Here is a 20,633-nt window from a genome sequence, read left to right on the forward strand (position 1 = left end):
CAAGTGTTTTAGAATAAACTTTTTCTCATGTAAGTAGGAGTATACAAAGTATGTATGCTATGTACATATACCAATAGTTTAGTCTCTTAATGTCGTCAAGAGTTATGTACTATATATAACTGTGTGTGTTGTGCTTTCATACCACTGGTGGCATGTGTTGTATTTTATAACACTGGTGGGACAGTAGCTTTGTTTACAACAGCATCACCACAAACACACAAGTAGTGCACTGAGCAACGATGTGACAACAGCTAGTGTCAAGAGATGACGGAAATTTCTCAGTTTCATTATAATCTTTGGGATCACTGTCAGTTTTGCAGTCCATCCTTGACTGAAACATTATCATTCAACAATTGGTTGTACTTTTCTTTTTCTCTTTCTTTCTTTCTTTCTTTCTTTCTTTCTTTTTCTTTTTTTTTTTTTTTTTTTTTGGTACTGGGGGTGAAACCCAGGGGCTTTTCTGCCTCCGGGCTATTCTCCCAGACCTATTTTTATATTTTATTTGGAAACAGGGCCTCACTAAGTTGCTGAGAGCCTAAGTAGCTGAGCCTGGCTTCGAACCTGTGCGATCCTCCTGTCTCAGCCTCCCAAGAGCAGGGATTACAAGCGTGCGCCACCACGCCTGGCTGGTTGTACTTTTATACACACATATATGTATACAGATTTCTATCACATGAAGGATAAAGTGGTCCTATTAGTCGCTGTGGGTCATATGGTTCTAGTTGGTATCTGTGTAACTACGTTCTTTTTGTGTGGTGTTGGGAATGGACCCCAGGGGCATTCTACCTCTGAGCTGTACCCCCAGCCCTATTTTTTATTCTTTATTTTGAAACAGAATCTCACTAGGTTGCAGAAGGTCTCACTAAGTAGCTGAGGCTGGCCAGGGACCCAGATTGTCGTGTCTCAGCCTTCCAAATGCTGGGATTACAAATGTGCGCCAGCACGCCTGGCTCTGTGTAACGACCTTCTGCCTTCTGTGTTCCCTTTGTTCTCACGTGGCTTTGGCTCCCTGCTTGGTGGGCAACCCACTGGGCCATTGTTTTCCATTGACTGTGATCATAGAACATAGAATGACTTGGCCCTGCCTCTCTCCTGCTTTTTAGACATCTTCTTACCTCACTGTGTAGCCAGAATAACTTGATCATTGGGATTAGTCACCTCTGCCAGTAAAAGAATTCTTTTTTTACTTACTGATTACCTGGCCTGAGAAGCCCTAGGTGGTCAAACGTCAGTTTCAACTTCAAGCCCAATGGAAAGATAGTTGTCTCCCTTGATGGAAGCATTCCTGCATTTTGAACTGATAACTCTAGACCCGTTAACCTCAACTGGGAATGATTTTGCGTCCTCAACAGACTTTTTTGTTTGTTGTGTACTAACTCCAAGCTACACCCCAGCCCAGTTTTCTTTCTTATTTGGAAACAAGGTCTTGCTAAGTTGCCGAGAGCCTTACTAAATTGCTGAGGCTGGCTTTGAACCCCTGATCCTTCAGTCTCAGCCTCCCAAGTGCCGGGATTACAGGCATGCACTACCACGCCTTGGCTTCACCAGACTTGGCAAGGAGTGGAGTTTTTCTAGTCCTGACTGGAAAGTGGGTGCTGCTGACATCTAGTGGTAGAGTCCAGGAATGCTACTAACATCCTACATCGCACAGGACCATCTCCAGTAACAAAGAACTATCCAATCCCAAATGACTGATGATGAAGTTGAAAGCCCGCGGTGAGCAGAGCCATGGGGACAGGAAGTAAGTGTTTCTCTAGAGCTTCACTAGTTCTATTTACACTGTTGTGCAACCATCACTATTACTTGTTTCAAACTTTTCCATTACCTTAAGCAGAAGCTCTGTAACCCTGGAATAGTCATTCCCCATTGTCCTCCTCCAAGCGTCGGTAAGCCCTAATTTTCTTTCTGACTCTGTCTATTCCAGTATCCAGCTGTGGTGGCGCCCACTTGTCATCCCAGCACTTGGGAGGCTGAGACAGGAGGATCACAGGTTTGCAGCCAGCCTCAGCTACTTAGTGAGGCCCTCCCCAACTTAATGAGACCCTGTTTCAAAATAAAGAATAAAATATAGGGCTGGTGGTATAGCTCCGATGTAGAATGCCCCTGGGTTCAATCCCTAATACCTCTAAATAGTAAATAAATGTGCCTATTGTCGGTGTTTCACATGAGCGGAGTCACACAATATTTGTCCTTTTGCGGCTGGCTTACTTCACCTAGCATACTGTTTTCAAGGTTCATGATGTAGCATGTATCACGCATTGCTTTTCACAGCGAAATCACATCCCATTGTATGTCTGTGACATGTTTTGTCGACACATTCATCATGTATGGCAGACACTGGGATATTTTTCACCTTCTGTCTACTATGAACAATGCTGTAAGGAACATAAGTGTGTACATGTTTTGAGTTCATGTTTTTAATTATTGATAATTCTGTTTAGGCCAGCTGCTTTGTAATTACAGGGATTATCACTTATTATTACAACTTCTCTGTTGCTATGTAGCAAATTGCCCCCAAACTTTGTGGCTTACTCCAATAAACCCTGGTCTTCATTTTGTGTGCTCTGTCAGGACTCTGGGGCCTAGTTAGGTGGGTGGTCCTTTCTCGAGGTCTCTCATGAGATTGCAAGTTAAGGTGTCTTCTAGCTGGTCGTGTCAGGAAGACACTTCCAAGGTGCCTGACTCGCATGCGCGACCTTCCATGGGCTACGTGACAGTTTCATGACACAGTGACGGTCTTTCCTCCAGGCAAGTGATTTAAGGGAGCGAGGTAGAGACTGCAGCGTCTCCTGTGACCTGGCCTCAGGAATCATGCACCATCACTTCTCCCACACTATTTGTTAGAAGAGAGTAAGTCTAGCCCACAATTAAGGACTATGGCTCCTGTGTGTGTGTGTGTGTGTGTGTGTGTGTGTGTGTGTGTGTGTGTGAGAGAGAGAGAGAGAGAGAGAGAGAGAGACACACACACACACACTGGGGACTGAGCCCAAGGGTATTCTACCACCGAGCTACACCCCTAGCCCTATTTTATTTTTATTTTGAAACAGTATTTCGCTAAGTTGATGAGAATCTCACTATTTTCTGAGGCTGTCCTGGAACCTGCAATCTTCCTATGTCAGTCTCTCAAGGACTGGGATTACAGGTGTGTCCCCCCTTTGGTTCCGACGCTTTTTTTTTTTTGGTACTGGGGAACTGAACCCAGAGGCATTTTACCTCCAAGCTACACTCTCAGCCCAATTTTATATCTTATTTGGAAATAGGGTCTCACTAGGTTGGTGAAATCCTTGCTAAGTTGCCAAGGCTCGCTTTTAACCTGAGATCCTCCTGTCTTAGCCTCCCAAGTACTGGGTTACAAAAAGTGCGCCACCACGCCGGGCTGGCTCCAGCATTTGAAGAGAGAAATAAGCCACTAAGAAAAACGTAGTGGGCCGGGAGTGGTGGCGGACGCTTGTAATCCCTGCATTCGGGAGGGTGAGACAGGAGGGTCAAGGTTCACGGACTGCCTCAGCTACTACTTAGTGAGGTAGCTTTGCAACTCAGTGAGATCCTGTTTCATAATAAAGAATTTTTAAAAATAGGGCTAGGAGTGTAACTTGCAGGTAGAATGCCAGAGAGAGAGAGAGAGAGAGAGAGAGAGAGAGGAGAAAGAAACTTAGCGGCTTCAAACAACAACCATCCAGGTAGCTCACAGTCCTGCGGGTTAGTGATTTACACTGGAATCATGGGAGGCTTTTCAGTTCCTGCTGGACTTCCTCCTGTGTGTGGTCAGCTGTGTGATGGGCGGGTGGCGTTGCTTTAAGGGGTCTGCTCGCTGTGTGCTCCCTCCCTTTCTTCTTACCCCTCACACGTCTGTCTCGCCCTCACCTTCTGCGAGGTAGCCTGTGTTTGCCATCCCCCCGAGGTCAAGAGTCGAGAGAGTAAGACACGTCAACGGCCTCCCGGCGCCTAGGCTTGCCATCCGCAGGTCACGTCTGCGTTCTGAGAGCCGAATCGAGTCCTCCTATCAGCAAGTTCGACTTGCATTAAAGAGGAGGTGAACGAGCGCCCACCTCCGGGAAGAAGAGCTCCTACAATAACCGCCAATCCGTGACAAGGAGCGCTGAGCCGCGCGGGGGCAGACGCCGAGGGCGCGCGCATGCGCAGTCACGAAGCCGGGCGCGCAGTCGCGAGTTCGGGCGCGCGCATGCGCGGCGGCGGGGTCGAGGCCCGCGCAGGGGCGGCGCTGCGCGTGCGCGCGGGGGCGGGGCTCGCGGTCCGCAGCGCGGACGCCGGGCACTCCTGGGTTACTCAGACCACCTTGTCCGCCAGGAGGAGGCCGCCTGCCTGGATGATGGACTTTGAGAACCTTTTCTCAAAACCCCCCAACCCCGCCCTCGGCAGGAAGCCCGCCGCGGACCCCGTGGACAGGTGACCCCACGCCCTTCCCTGCTCCGAGGCCCCGGGCGGGGTCCGGAGCGTGCGGTGCGGCGACGCGAGGGGTGCGGGTGGCCGGGGAGGGGCCCTCCGCCTGCACCTGCCCTGCCGGCTCCGGCGCTCGGCTCTGCGCTCCCGCCCCTGCCTGGTTCCTTTGGGCTTCCAAGGGACCGAGCTCCTGGGTGGAGCTTCCCACGGACACGTGCTAGGCTCCTTCGTAGGGAGGGCGCTGTATTAAAAGCGTAGTAATAAAGACATTTGCAGTTTTGCAGAAAGCGAGGTGAACTCTCTCTTCATATCCTCGAGTCTTTTGCCCAGTTTTCTCTTTGGCTTCCTTTACCAAATTTTAAAATCTCTTCTCTAACCATTTTACTCTGTTTGCCATTTGTCTTTTGACTTGGCCTGTGGCATTATTATTTATTTATTTATTTATTTATTTATTTATTTATTGCGGGTCTAGGGATGGAACCCAGGGGCATTTGACCTCGAACTACACCCCCTACCCTATTTTTTATTCTTTATTTTGAAACAGGGTCTCACTAAGTAGCTGATGCTGTCCGTGAACTGTGATCCTCCCGTCTCAGCCTCCCGAGTGCTGGGATGACAAGCGTGCTCCCCCACGCCCGGCTTCCTTGGTGCATTAAAAGTCCTTCTGTGGAGGGGGTGGTTCACCAGGTGTGGTGACACATGCCTGTAATCCTAGGAGCTGGAAGGCTGAAACAGGTATCTGGGAGGGTTTGCGGTGGTAGCTTGTGTAGGGACTTAGAGGTGCCATAAGGCCTTGGGCATTTCTTCTGATGAGGATTTTCTGTGAAGAGTGGCATTATCTGATTTAGGTTTTTGGTGGGGTCACACTGTGTTGAGAGTAGTCAGTAGGGGAGCAAGGGCAGCTTAGATCGTTTACCAACAAGAATTAGACACAGGTATATTTTGGAGATGGAATGAACTGGATTTCCTCACACATCGGATTGAGGATGTGAAAGGACTCAAGGTCAACTTCAAGGTTTTAGTCAGTATCATCAGAAGAATGGATTTGGTAGTTGTGTTGGTTTCTGGGCATTGAACCCAGGGGTATTCTACTACCAACTTACACCTTCAGCTCTGTTTTGTTATTTATTTATTTATGGTACTGGGGATGGAACCCAGGGGCATTCTACCTCTGAGCTGCACCTCCAGCGCTATTTTTTTATTCTTTATTTTGAAGCAGGGCCTCACTAAATTGCAGAGGGCCTCACTAAGTAACTGAGGCTGGTTGTGAACCCAGATCCTCCTGTTTCAGCCTCCCAAGTACCGGGATGACAAGCGTGCACCACCCCTAACCCCTGCTCTACTTTTTTTTTTTTTTTTTTTGGTGGTACTGGGGTTCCTGGAAGCCCTTCTACCTCCGGGATACACTCCCACGGGCTACACTCCCAGACCTATTTTTTAACATTTTTATGTGGAAACAGAGTCTCTTAAACCAGCGAGGCTGGCTGCGAACCAGCGCGATCCTCCTGTCTCCGCCTCCCAAGCGCGGGGATTACAAGCGTGCGCCATCACGCCCGGCTTGTTGTTTTTTTTTTTTTGTTGTTGTTGTTGTTTGTTTTTGGTGGTACTAGGGGTGGAACCCAGAGGCTTTCTACCTCCGGGCTATACTCCCAGACCTTTTTTATATTTTATTTGGAAACAGGGTCTCACTAAGTTGCTGAGAGCCTCACTAAGTAGCCGAGGCTGGCTTCGAACCCATGTGATCCTCCTGTCTCAGCCACCCAAGCGTGGGGATTCCAAGCGTGCGCCACCACACCCGGCTTGATTTTTTATTTTGAAACAGGGTCTTACTAGGTTGATTGGTGTTGAAATCCATGACGTAGTGATGATATTAGATGTCATGGTTGCGGGTCAAGGGATACAAGGACGGCTAGTCAGGGACTTAAGTGTGGGCGGGGTGGCATGAATAAAAGGGTGTGGGTCTGGAGCACACGCTTGTCACTTGTTCACTGGCATATTGCCATCCCTTCATCCTTGGGTTCATTCTGAGATTTGCTGCAGTGTCCTCAGGTAGTTACTTCACATGGTGTCTAGACGTGGTCAGCCTCCCTTTCCTACACGTTTGAAGACAGTGTTCTTTTACACCTTTGCATCTGAACACGTTTGTGTCTCCTAATCTCAGAGGCACCCCGCATTCTACCTGACGTGCTCTTCTCTTTCACTCTCCTCTTTACTGAGTGCAACTTATCTTTGGGTTCAGAAAGCCTTGGCCTTCAAAGTCTGAATCAAATGCTCCTCATAGACACATGTGTACTTAACATTTGCCGCGAAATTGCTTTATGTTTTTCTCCCAAGCGGACAGATTTGAGAAGGCAAGTGCTAAGTTTGTCTTTTTCACTGTGATAGCGCAGCATGTGTCAGAGCAGATCTGATGAATGTTCAGTATTTGTTGGATAGATGGAAGGGTGGCTGAATGGATATGTGTAGCTGGTCTTGAATATTAAGGTTCTGTAATATAAACTTTCAGCTTTACAGGTTATTCATAAAACATACTTTAGCTGGGTGGGTGGCATATACCTATAATCTGGTACTTGGGAGGCTGAGGCCGGAAGATTGCAGGTTCAAGACCAGCCTCAGCAGCTTAGTGAGACTCAGCAACTTAGTGAGACCCTGTTTCAAAATAAAAAGGGCTGGGCATGTAGCTTGTAGGTAGAATGCTCCTGGGTTCAACCTCCAGTACTATAAAAAATAAATAAAATATGCCTTGACATCTGCTGCTTGTATTTCTGTCCATTATTTATCTGGAGAATTTTCAGTAAACTTTGATTTTGGATTCCTTTGAGAACGAATTGAAGACAGGCTTATGCAGTGGATTTTAATGCTGTGGTGCGAACCCTTTTCAGGTTGAAAAATTCTTTTGTGTTGTTTGATATTTTTGCTGCAGAATCGGCGATGAAATAGATGATTCAGAAGTTGAAGAAACACAAGAAGAGAAAATAAAGTGGAAAGTAAAACTGGAATGTGAGCAAATTCCCAAAAAAGTAAGGTTACGTTGGCATCTTGGATACCGGCTCGGAGTGGTGTGAGGAGTCATGAGGTGCCCTGTTTGTCTCATGTTGGCACTCAGAGCCCACTTAACTTACATCAAGGAAACTTGGGTGCATTTCGTTTAAAATTTATCATTCAATAACTGTTGTCGTTTAGCACAAATGGCTTTTAGAAATTGTGTTGATACTGGTTTTCCCCATCAGATGATAACGTGCCAGTGTTGTCACGAGGTCGAACTCCTTGTTTCTTTTTTTTTTTTTTTTTTGGTGGTACTGGGGGTGGAACCCAGAGGCTTTCTACCTCTGGGCTACACTCCCAGACCTTTTTTGTGTTTTATTTGGAAACAGGGTCTCACTAAGTTGCTGAGAGCCTCACTCAGTAGCTGAGGCTGGCTTTGAACTCGTGCGATCCTCCTGTCTCCGCCTCCCAAGCGCGGGGATCACAAGTGTGCGCCGCCACGCCCGGCCGAACTCCTTATTTCTGAAATGGATTATAAACTGTTTTTAAAACTTCTTTCTAATTAGTTGAAACATGTTAAGGGTTTTGATTTGCTAATTTGACCGGCCTTAGTGATGATTTATAGTTTAATGTCTCTTCGTGTGCGAGGGCTTCCAAATCAAAGTACCACAAACCATATGGCTTCAAAAGGCTCATCGCCCCAGCTTCTAGAAGCCAGCAGCCTGAGAAGGCCCAGGCAGGGCGGGTTCCTTCTCGGGTGCGGGAAGCCCTGTGCAGGCTCTCCCCAGCGCCTCCTGCCTCGGCTCCAAAGGCCCCGCCCTGCTCTCTTCAGGCTCATATTGTGTTTTCCTGTGTTCTAGCGTGAATACCGCGTTTACCAGGAACCCAGTCATACTGGGTTGGGGCCCATCCTGATGAGTTCATCTTAATTGATCACATCTGCAACGGCCGACTTCCAAGTCCGGTTGCTTTCAGCGGCCCAGGGATTAAGACTTCAGCATAGGAATTTGGGGAAGACACAGCTCAACACATAACAAAGCCTCTTTTTCCTTATTTGAACCTTGTGTGTGTGAGCATGTGAGTTTAGACAATACAGAAGAAGGAGTCCATATTGGCTGTGAGCCTCTTCAGACACACTTAGGCTTTGCTGGGATGCTCTGTACTTGGCTCAGTAAAAGGCCAGTGCAAGGCAGACACAGCCGCATGGCGTCTTCATCTACTTGGAAGGCCTTGCAGCCAGCTGAGTAGACCCGTGCCCTCTGGAGCGTGTGGCCGCGTGGGCAAGGGCCGAGGCAGACACCCAGAAACTGCAGCCTTGCTCTCCTATACTTCTTTTGCCGCTCCAATGGCGTGGGCCCCAGTCCCTCCCTCCTGCCACGGCCCCCGATCTGTGTTCACCCCATAGCAGACGGGCATGAGGAACGTTGTACGATTATTGTATGTTAGTCATTTCTTTCTTTTTTTTTTTTTGTGGTAATATTTTGTTCATATACTTTTTTAGGCCCTAGGAATTGAGCCCAGGGCCTTCTCCATGCCAGGCAAGTGCTCCGCCTTTTTTAGGGGGTACTGGGGACCAAGGCCAGCGGGATTCTTTCTCTAAGGTATATCCCCATTCCTATTTCTTATTTTTATTTTTATTTTTGAGGCACTCACGGCTTGCTGGGGCTGGCTTTGAACTTGCAGTCCTCCTGTCTCGGCCTCCCGAGTACTGGGATTAAAGGTGCATGCCACCACCCCCGGTTCCCCAGCCCCTTTTTAAAATTATATTTTAAGACAGGCCTTGCTAAGTTGCCCAGGCTCTCCTTGAATTTGGACTCCCCTCCCTCAGTCTCCGGAGCAGGATTTCCGGCGTGCACGCCTGGCCTGTTGTCTACATACTTTCTAAACATACACACTGAAGCAGCAGGTGTATAACTAAGTGAAGAAGTGGGATCCCTCATTTGTACTTTGTGCGTTTCGTAGCCCTCTGAAAAGATCATGTAGTCGTCCCTGTCTCTGCATAATTTGGTGGCTGCCCTCGTTTTGCCAGCGCTGCCACATGCTCTCAGATCTCCATTCAGTACAGATGGGATGTGTTCCTGTCAGTGGCAAAGGCTCTGCTTTCGTGCCGTAGCTAGACCTGTGTGTTGGATGAGTGGGGCGCTCGTCCGCTCCCTGGCCACCGTGACGCCTCCATTCAGACGCACTGAGCAGAATCTCCCTCCGCGCTTGACGAACCTGCACGTCACGGGGGCGAGCGGATGAGCACGGGTTTCCAGTGCCACTTTATTATGCCAGGTGTGCTGGGCACGCTTTAGGGTCCCGACAGCTTGGGGACCGAGGCAGGAGCATTGGGAGGCTGAGGCCAACCTGGGCAAATCAGCAAGACCTGTCTCAAGATTAAAAAGACGGTGGGGGGGGGGGGCTGCCGGGCGTGGTGGGCATGCTCGTCATCCCCGCGCTTGGGAGGCGGAGACAGGAGGATCGCGCAGGTTCGAAGCCAGCCATGCTGGCTTAAGAGACCCAGTTTCCAAAAATAAAAAAGTATAAAATAGGTCCGGGAGAGTAGCCCGGAGGTAGAAGGGTTCTATCCACAGTACCACCAAAAAAAAAAAAGGGCTGGGAGGGCTGGAGCCGTGGCTCAGTGCACAAGACCATGGGTCTTACACCCTCGCATCACAGAACGAGTGAACGCAGCGTCCCCTCTACTACAGAGAACAGAGTTCTGTATTCTTGTCATTGCTGGCAGCCCTGCCGTGGATTGGAGGAGAAAGCCGGCTTTGGAAGCTGTGACATGCGGTGTGTGGGATGACCAGGGACTGAATGAAAACGTGGAGGAGTGTACTCACTGCAGAGCGCGGTGTGAGACCGCACACCTCGCTCACTAAGTAGTTAAGCTTTGGGGTCCAGACTTTCCAGTAAACTGCACCCACCATACAAACTCAGGCCTGCTCTCAAGTTATCATTAGGGACGGGCACGTCCACCGGCCTGGTTCTGGAGGTTTCCATGTGTGTGAGAGTGGAGGAGCTAGCGTGTGAGCCCTTTCTGCCTCTTGCCCAACTTAAGTCATCAGTCACGGCCAGTCTTGTTTCCTCTGTGTAACCAAGCTTTTTAATTGAAATTGAAATTGAAATTTCTCGCCTAGTTCAGGCACTTCGGGAATTCTACACCACCACTGAAGAATTTGCTGCATAGGAAATCCAGAAGTAGAGACTATGACGTCGACAGTGAGGATGATCTCTGCAGCCTGGAACCGGAAGACAGTTTTGCCAAAGAACTTCAGCAGTACATACAAGCCAAAGAAAAGGCCAGCGCTCCTCCGTCCGCGCCACTTCCTGAAGGCCCTGCGAAGAAAGAGGGAGCCAGAGCTACCCAGCAGGGTCAGTGCCAAACCATTTGATTCTTTAAGGGTTAGCTAGAGCCAGGCGTGGCCGTGCGCACCTGTAATCCCAGCACTTCAGAGGCTGAGACAGGAGGATGGCAGATTGGAGGCCAGCCTCAGCCCTTAACCAGACCCTATTTCAAAGTAAAAGGTGAATAGGGCCGGATGCCTTCCCCCGTACCCAAAACAACAGCAACAAGAAATTGACTGGAATGGTTGTATGCCCAACTATAATTCTAAAGTTTCTTTAGATTACCGAGTGAGATTTAGCGCAGATACGAGGACAAAGGGCAGATGTAAACGGAAATCTTAATGCTTTCCTTTCCTCTTCTTTTCTTCCAAGTGTTTCTTCTCTTCAGAATATTTAAATTTAATCTGTAGATCTTCAGGGAGAACCCTGTAGCATAGGCTATTTTAAACGTGTGGAGTTTTTTCTCCCGCACTGCGGGGCTCTTCCTCGTTAGATCCATCACACCCTGACGCTTGCGGAGGACTTGGCTTGTGTCTTGCAGGACCGAATTTCTCAATCATCTTATGTATGTGGGGGCGGGGGTACCGGGGATTAAGCCCCAGGTGCTCTGCGTCTGAGCTACACCCATTTTATTTTGAAAAACGGCCTCACTAAGTTACTGTGTCTGATTTGAACCTGCGATCCTCCGGCCTCCTGTAGTTAGGTGTGCGCCACCATGCCCGGCTTCCTACTTTTTTCCCTAATATCTTATGTATTTTCAAAAAGAATGATTTGGTATCAGGATATGTTATCATTATTCTCTTTTTGGTCTCCTAATCCCAAAGCTTCTAGAAAGACAGGTCGGTATCACACCAGTGTGCGCTCACTGAGCCGTAGCGCACTTTTCCTGGATCATTATAAGATGTACTTCTTCCGAGTAAGCTCACTGCCGGGCGCGGTGGGCACGCTCGTCATCCCCGCGCTTGGGAGGCTGAGACAGGAGGATCGCGCGGGTTCGAAGCCAGCCTCAGCTACTTAGTGAGGCTCTCAGCAACTCAGTGAGACCCTGTTTCCAAATAAAGTATAAAATAGGTCTGGGAGTAAAGCCCCTGGGTTCCATCTCCAGTAAAACACACACACACACACACACACACACACACACACACAGTAAGCTTACTGTGTACTTTAAGACATTTTAAAAATTAACTTTCTTATTTTTTAGCTGCTAAACAAAAAACCAAAACTCCTAAGGCTGCTCACAAGAACAGCAAACAGAAGAAGATGAAGCGTAAGCGGCCGGGCGGTGGGGGCAGCGGCGCGGGCCCCTGGCCGCGGGACGGCGGCCCCCGGGAGGAGGTGAGGTGCGGCGCGGCGCGGGGGTCTGCTGCGGGGATGCTTTGTCCGGTGACCAGAGTGCTGGGTGGCACCGAGGCAGTGGGCTCTCTGGGGCCCTCCTTCCGCAGCCAGCGCCTCGTGTGGGAGCCTCCCTGTCTTCCCTTTCAGCCCTGAATGCAGGCACTCGAGGCCTTTGATTTTTTTCGAGTGTTGAAATGTCAGTGGCTGGAAAGACAGGAAGAAAGACAAAATAGCTCCGAGGCCCTGTCAGAGGCCACAGAGAGTTCACCAATTGCCGTCCTCGTCTGTTGCCTCCTGACTCCCTCTGGAAATCAAAAGTGACGGTTTCTGAGCCTTACCGAGTGTCCTACCCACTGCCCTCCTCGTATTTGGATTTTTGTTTCATAGAAATTCTTCCTGGCCGGGCGTGGTGGCGCACGCTTGTAATCCCAGTGCTTGGGAGGTTGAGGGTGTCCACGACTGCGATCCTCCGGTCTCAGCCTCCCAAGTACTGGGATTACAAGTGTGCGGTTCGAGGACAGCCTCAGCTACTTAGTGAGGCCCTCTGCAACTCAGTGAGACCCCGTTTCAAAATAAAGGATAAAAAGTAGGGCAGGGGGTGTAGCTCGGAGGTCAAATGCCCCTGGGTTCCATCCCCAGACCCGCAAAATAAAAAAAAGAAATTCTTCCTTGGCTTGCAGCTAAACCCAGGGTAGGACAGTAAGTCTCTCCTGAGCCCTGCTTCTCTGAAGGCTGGCTATTGGGCTTGGTCAGAGCACAGGAGTGTGACTGGGGTGAGATCTAGAGACACCAGCGTTACCTGGAGGCGGTGGTGCGTGCCACGGAGTCCAGGCACTTGGAGGATGAAGCGGGAGGAACTTGTGAGCCAGCCGGTACAGCACAGCCAGACCCCTTCTCAAAACAAAACAAATCAGCCAGGTACGGTGGCGCGCACCTGTGTGATCCCAGTGCTTCAGAGGCCGAGGCAGGAGAATCGTAGGTTCAAGGCCAGCCTCAGCAACTTACACCCTGTTTCAAAGCAAGACGTAAAATAGGGCTGAGGGGTAGAATCAGGAAGCATGACCTTGAGTTCAATCCTAGTACCACCTAGAAACAGAAAGAAACCAAGATTATATATTGAAACGCAGTTAGAAAGTCTGTCCTTACGCCTGTATTTTACAAATGAGTCTGAAACTCGGGGACGGGAGCCCTTCAGTCCCGAGGGGCCAAGCCAGTTAACTATAAGCTGTCTCACTTGAATTTAGAATTCCTCTGTGTTTTTAATAAGAAATATTTTATTTGTATACCTTTATGGCCACCTTTGAGGGATGTTTCTAGGTGGCGTTTGTTCATTTAAGCCGGACCCAGTGTTTAGCTCACACCCAGGGCACATGTCATGAAATGGAAACGATAGATATCTCTGCTCTTTGTCTATACTATGAGTCCCGCCTTTTCTCCAGTATTCTAAAAATATTTGCTCTTAGATTTCAGTTTTTTTCACAAGAAATGCCACTTTGATTTTTGTTTTTTGACTCATTTTTGTAAAATAAGGCAGACTGTCACAAGATACTCAAATTGCACACGCACTAATGCTGTTGAAAATGGCAAAACATTCTTTTTTTTTTTTGCAGTACCGGGGATGGAACCCAGGGGCATTGTACCTCCGAGCTACACCCCCAGCCCTATTTTTATTCTTTATTTTGAAACAGGTCTCACTGAGTTGCAGAGGGCCTCACTAAGTAGCCGAGGCTGTCCTCGAACCACGATCCACCTGTCTCGTCCTCCCAAATGCTGGGATTGCAAGCATGCGCCACCACGCCCAGCTGAAACCATTTTATAAACAGATATACAAAAGTCCAAGTCTTGACCGTGAAGACCTGTATTTATTTATTTGTTTGTTTGTTTATTTATGCATTGGTGCTGAGATTGAACAAGTGTTGCTAGGTTACTGAAAGTCTCAGCACATTGCTGAGGCTGTCCTCAAACCCGCAGTCCTCCTGTCTTAGTCTCAAGTACTGGAATTACAGGCATGTGCCACCACCCCCAAGCTGAAGGCCATTTGAGCACAGACACTTCTTAGTGCCTAATGCTTTAAGCCAGATGCGGTGGCGCACGCTTGTAATCCCAGTGGTTGGGAGGCCGAGACGGGAGGACCGCGGGTTCGTGGCCAGCCTCAGCAGCTTAGTGAGACTGTCAGCGAGACCCTGTTTCAAAATTAAAAATAAAGTAGGGCTGAGAGTGGAGCTCAAAGGTAGAAGGCCCCTGCGTTCCATCCCCAGCACCTCTCCCTCCCCTCTGCAAAGTAATTTTGTGCAACAGCCTGTTGACCTTTCTTTCTCTCCCATTTGATGTCTGTTTCGTTTCTAAAGGACGGTCAACCTAAAGAGAAGCAGCAGTGTGTGCGGATGAGCCAGGGATTCATCAACCAGCACACGGTGGAGCGTCGGGGAAAGCAAGTGTGCAAATATTTTCTTGAAAGGAAATGCATTAAGGTATGAAACTGAGCAGACGGCCCTGAGCTCTCGGCGGCAGGAAGGGCCACTGCTTTTGACCCTCTGCGGTCACACCTGCAGACCTAAAACCAATTCCTCCTGAAAACAGTTCAGTTTAAAAATTTTATTGTAATACTATTTTGTATTTTAAAATAATTTTTAAATGCTTTGTGTTAAAAATATTTAGGACTAGCCGAGCATGGTGGCACACGCTTGTAATCCCAGTACTTAGGAGGATGAGAAAGGAGGATCATGGTTCACAGACAGCCTCAGATACTTAGTGAGGCCCTCTGCAACTCAGTGAGACCCTGTTTCCAAATAAAGAATAAAAATAGGGCTGGGGGTGTAGCTCGGAGGTACAGTTCCCTGGGTTTAATCTCCAGTACCAAGAAAAAAAGTCTACTGTAAATTAAACTGTGATGACTTAATAATTGCTCTTTTTTTTTTTTTTTTTTTGCACAGGGAGACCAGTGTAAATTTGATCATGATGCAGAGATAGAGAAGAAAAAAGAAATGTGTAAATTTTATGTACAAGGATATTGTACCAGAGGTGAAAACTGTCTGTATTTGCATAATATCCTTTATCACAAGATACAGTCACTTTTCATAGATACATGACCATTTTAAATATGCAGATTTTGCCGGGTGTGGTGGCGCACGCTTATAATCCCCGCGCTTGGGAGGCTGAGACAGGAGGATAGCATGGGTTCGAAGCCAGCCTCAGCTACTTAGTGAGGCCCTGTTTCCAAATAAAATAGAAAATAGGTCTGGGAGTATAGCCCAGAGGTAGAAAGCCTTTGGGTTCCACCCCCCCAGTACCACCAAATAAATAAATAAATAAATAAATAAATAAATAAATAAGTAAAACTAACTTAATATCAAAATTATTAGCTTGTATATAGGGCTTATTTTATAAGAAAGAAGAGGAGTCCTTTAGAGAATTCTCTCAAGTAAAAATCTTCCCTGCTCTTGGGCAGTGCAGTGGTTCCTGAGACCGCCAGGCTCCCTGAGGCCGGCATTGCTGCCGTGACACTGACTAGTGAATCCACGTCAGCTGCGGCATTAGAAGGAGGGTTGCACACTTGGGAGTGCTTGTTTTCCACATTTGAAACAAGCGGAAGGATTCAGATTTATAAGACATATTATGTGATTAATTTAATTCTCCCATTCCAAAGAATGCTTTAAAATAATCACTTTGCTCAAGATGTCCAAAATACATGTTCCTTTCGTGTATCAGTGCAACATACCCAGTCATCACGAGAATGGACCAGAAGAACCAACTGCCTTGCGATACCGAGTTTGACTTCAGTCATCTTTCTAAAGTGAGATTGCCCGTGTGGCCCAGTTAATAATTCATTGTTTCATATTCCAAATAGAGAATCCTATTACTAGGAAAGACGCCTGTGGAGTAAGCAGAAAGCCATTGAGTTAGCCGCAGGTTTACTTGGATTAACTGTTCTCTTCCTTACCATTGGTTACATGAATACCCTTGTAAGTTTTACCACACAGGAACCAAGTGTTACCAGGGGGAGTTCTGCAAGTTCTCCCACGCCCCGCTGACTGCCGAGACACAAGAGCTGTTGGCCAGAGTAAGTACACTGGGAATCGGGTTTGCTGGCTTCTTATTTTTTTAGAATGTGTTTGAATTTGAGATGAGAGTTTGAAAAGAGCTCTTCTTCAGGCAGAGTGTCTGATACATCGAATGTAAGATATATTAGAACCGCTAATCTAAGAATTTACTTCAGTTTGGAAGATTATTTTCTGTATACTTTTTCTTATGCTAATAGGAGTATTTATAGTCACTGCAGGTATAAACCATAATGTTCTTAAAACCTTCAGTGGAACTAGCAACTTTCACACCGAAGTTAAACCATGGAAAGCAAAGCAGTTAAGAGGAATAGTACTCTACTCTTGTTATAAAGACTGAAAAGAATTGAGGAGTCCTGGATTGAGCTGGGTGTGGTGGTGTGCGCGCTGCAATCCCAGTACTTGGGAGAGATTGAGACAGGAGGATCGCAGGTTCAAGGACAGCCTCAACAAGTAGTGAGACTCAGCAGCCTAGCAGGACACTGTTCAAAGTAAAAATAAAATAGGGCTGGGGATTCGCTCGGAGGGAATATCCCTGGTATGATTCCCACTACCACAAATAAAAGTGCTTAGTTCTACATATTTCTATGTCATAAAATAGACTGAGCTGGGCGTGGTGGCACAGATTTGTAATCCCAGTACTTGAGAGTCTGAGACCAGGATTGTGGGTTCGTGTCCAGCCTCAGCAACTTAGACCCTGTTTCCAAATAATAAAATAGCACTGGGGCTGTGGCTTGGAGGTAAAAGTAAAGGGCCCCTGGGTTCAATCCTCAGTACCGTTCACACACACACACTCTCTCACGACTGCTGTGGAAGTAGCTGTTACTTGTATGAAATATATAGATGAAAAAAAGGCATATGTGAAATTAGTTTTTCATTTCTTTATTACTAATAAGTATTATTAGATGATGATTAGTATAAATGTTACTGGGATGCCGGGCGTGGGGGCTCACGCTTGTCATCCCCACGCTTGGGAGGCGGAGACAGGAGGATCGCAGGTTCGAAGCCAGCCTCAGCCACTGAGTGAGGCTCCAGCAACTTAGTGAGACCCTGTTTCCAAATAAAGTATAAAATAGGACTGGAGTATAGCCCGGAGGTAGAAAGCCCCTGGGTTCCACCCTCCCCATACCACCAAAAAAAAAAAAAAAACATGTTACTGGGATTGTTGGAAAAGTAAAGACGTTGATAATGTACCTAACTAGATTTTAATGCATACACTTGATGATGTGATTTTTTTTTTTTTTCATTCTAGGTTTTGGATAGTGAAAAGAAGTCATGTAAATAAAATAGAAACAAAAAGGTAAAAGTAGAATGTACCACATTTCTTTTTTATTGTCTGAAACATCTCTAGAAATTGATGGGAACCTCAGATAGAAGTATACTTCTCCTCTTCCCACTAAAACATACATACATATGTAAGCTCTTTGAGCGTGCTGCGGGCCTCCCGCCTGGCTCCCGCCGTGTAGGTGGGCCCCGCCTCCTGTGCTGTCTGAGATGAGCTGTGTTGGCTGGTACCTGCTGCCTACACTCCGCGGGGCGCTTCTGGACGCATCCATGCATCCAGCGCTCATTCTCTCTTTGCATTCCTGTGTAGCATCTTATTCTATGAATATATGATAATTTAGCTATCGTATGGTTGATGGACACTCAGGTTATTTTTGTATTTTTTTAATCCAGGCTGTTACTATAAATATTCATATACAAGTCTCTTGGTATAAATGGGCGCAGGTTATCCAGTGCACATACTAAGGAGTAGAATTGTGTCCATTTAAGATAATCCATTCAGCCGGGCGCGGTGGGCACGCATGTCATCCCCGCGCTTGGGAGGCAGAGACAGGTTCGAAGCCAGCTGCGCGTGCTGGCTTAGGAGACCCTGTTTCCAAGTAAAACTGTAAAAATAGGTCTGGGAGTGTAGCCCGGAGGTAGAAGGGCTTCCAGGAACCCCAGTACCACACACACACACAAAAGATAATGCCATTTTTCTAAAGTGTTTCTAACACTTCGCACTCCTGTGAGTTGTATATCCGAAGCTCCTGTCGTTCGCACTTCCTGGTACTTTGTTTCAGCAGCGCTTTATTTTTCTTGTTTACGCTTCAGTAGGCATGGATGGCGTCTTGCAGTTGTCCTTGGGTGAAGCGCCGCATCCTTCCTGCCTCTGGCCCCCGTTCCGTGCTGGTGAAGCGCCTGTTGCTGCCTTTGCCGTGTTTCCCGGGTCTACTTGTCTCCCCGTGCTCATCTTGTACATTCCTGGCGCAGCTTAGGGAGCTGTGGCGGGTCTCCTCCATCCTGTGAGCCGTCGTGTTCACCTGGGGCACTCCAAAAGTAGAATGACTGATGGGCGGTTTTCTTGTTTATGGTTGATTTTATGTCTCTGTCTTATTTAAGAAATGCTCCCTATCAACGAGGCCAAGAAATAATTGAACATTACTTTTAAGTTTGAGCCCTTTGCTTTTATATTGTGATCCACTGAGATTTTTGTGTGTTAACACAGTTGCCACAATGGTTGTGCTTAACAAACAGCCTGAAACTCTCCGCGGCATAGAGCCCGCCTTTCTCTGCACCTGCAGTCGCTGGGCATCAGCCCCTCCAGAGGTCTGTCCTGCGCTGTCTGATCTCCTCCTGGGCCGGTTGCCTGACCGGGGCATGTGCTGCTCATGACCTTGGCAGAATCTCAAGGGGGCGAAGCCCTGTGTGTACCATATTAACACCCATGGGCCAAACAAGTCCCACGGCCAGCCCAAAGCCAGTAGCGGTGTGTTCGCCCAGCCTGGGAAAGTAAGGCCCTGGCCAGGGAGAGAGGACGGAGGCGGGCTAGCTGGCGTCTTCTCTCTGGGGCTCTGGGTGCAGGCCTGACTCTTTTCTTCCTTTCCCCTCGCCGATAACCAGTCTCTCTGGAAAGACTGCCCTCTCTTCCACATCTAAGTCTACAATTCATTTTTTAGTTAATTTGTGGAAGTTGTGTTAAGGGTCTAAATTATTGTTTTTGCATATATATCTGATTGTTTAATTGTTCCAGTACCCTATTTTGTGTGGTACTGGGGATTGAGCCCAGGGGCATTCTACCTTTGAGCAACACCCCTATCTTTATTTATTCATTTTGAAAAAGGGTCTTACTAAGTTGCAGAAGGCCTCACCAAGTGTCTGAGACAAGCGCAAGCCTGTGATCCTCCTGGCTCAGCCTCCCAGGTCCTGGGATTACAGGATTACAGGTGTGGCTCACCATGCCCGGCTCCAGGACCAGTTTTAGTTTTTGTCTTCCAGTACCGTTTTTTAAGACTCCCCTTCCCCGTCGAGTCCTCTTTGTTCCGTTGTCAGTAATTAATTGACTATAAGTGTGTGGATTTATTTCTGAATTCTCAGTTACGTTCTGTTGACCTGTATACTCATCCTTCCTTATTGCATTTTCTTGATTAATATAACTTTATACTAAATTTTGAAACAAGGAAATACAAGCTGGGTGCCGTGGTGCAGGCCTGCAGTCCTACTCAAGAGGATGGCTTGAACCCAGGAGTTTGAGACCAGTCCCAGCAATACAGCAAGACCAAAATAATTAAATTTAGCTGAAATAAGGAAGAGTACTCTGTTTAGTTTTATTCTTTTCAAAGATTATTTTGGCTACTCTGGGTATTTTTTATATACAGTTATTAGAATCATCAGATAAATTTCAGCAAAAACTCGTGCCAAGCTTCCGATGCTGACAGCTTTCGTTTCTCACCTCAGAGTTCTGTCGTTTTGTTCCTTTACAGTTTGATTCTTTATCTTGTCTTACGTGGCAGAGCAGAACTAGTTCTATGATTTTTTTCAACATTGAAGTGCGCGTTGTGTATAGTAAAGGCGCCTCCGTAAGGGCATGGTAGTCACGTGCCTGCCGTGTCGCCATCGCCACAGTCAGGAATCAAGCACCTCCACCTCGCGTGCCCTCGGCTAATCACGGCCCTGCCCTGCCCCACGCGTCCGCGGTATTCTCCCAGTAAGTACTGGTTCACGCGGCCAGGTCAGGGATGTCCTGTGTCGTGGGTAGACTCCCACAGCGTGCACGCTGCTGTGTGTTGTGTCTTTTGCTCCGCATGGTGTTTGGATTTCTTATTCTGTTCCATTTTGGGTTTTGCCGTCCTCCCAGTTCCATGGTTTTCCATAGATCAGTAGCACCTTCCTTTTTATTGCTGAATTGTATTTCTTTGCGCGCTTTTTCTTTTTTGCGGTACTGGGGTGGAGCCCAGGGGCATTCTACACCTCTGAGCTACACCCCAGCCCTGTTTGTCCACTGTGTGTTGATGAATTTTTGACTTACAAACATTTACGTCCAGGCAAGCTCCAGGACTGAGCCAGTGCCCGGCCTGTGTTTTCATGAATACAGTTTTTATTTGAAAGAGCAGCTGGGGTCAAGTCAGCATCGCCCTCCGTAGATGTTTGGTAGCCATTCCTCACAGGTTAGCGGGATGGCCTGTCGCTTTAAAGAGGACGACAGAAAATACTGCCACTGATGAAACTCAAGCTTGAGTGAAAATTACCATTATAATC

At 47.6% G+C, this 20,633-nt stretch overlaps 1 protein-coding gene across 1 annotated transcript; it reads left to right on the plus strand.

The window, feature by feature from the left end:
• Nucleotides 1–4,327: 4,327 nt before the first annotated feature.
• Nucleotides 4,328–17,397, plus strand: ZC3H8 (zinc finger CCCH-type containing 8; the record flags this gene model as incomplete). Its single annotated transcript, XM_080711443.1, has 8 exons — nucleotides 4,328–4,407; nucleotides 7,325–7,421; nucleotides 10,512–10,746; nucleotides 11,921–12,054; nucleotides 14,403–14,525; nucleotides 14,988–15,099; nucleotides 16,005–16,114; nucleotides 17,365–17,397. The coding sequence occupies 8 exons, from the start codon at nucleotides 4,328–4,330 to the stop codon at nucleotides 17,395–17,397; spliced, it is 924 nt and encodes a 307-aa protein (XP_080567569.1).
• Between the last annotated feature and the right edge of the window lie 3,236 nt (nucleotides 17,398–20,633).

The sequence above is a fragment of the Muscardinus avellanarius genome (genome assembly GCF_963383645.1).
Source record: "Muscardinus avellanarius genome assembly, chromosome: 15".
Lineage (NCBI taxonomy): Eukaryota > Metazoa > Chordata > Mammalia > Rodentia > Gliridae > Muscardinus > Muscardinus avellanarius.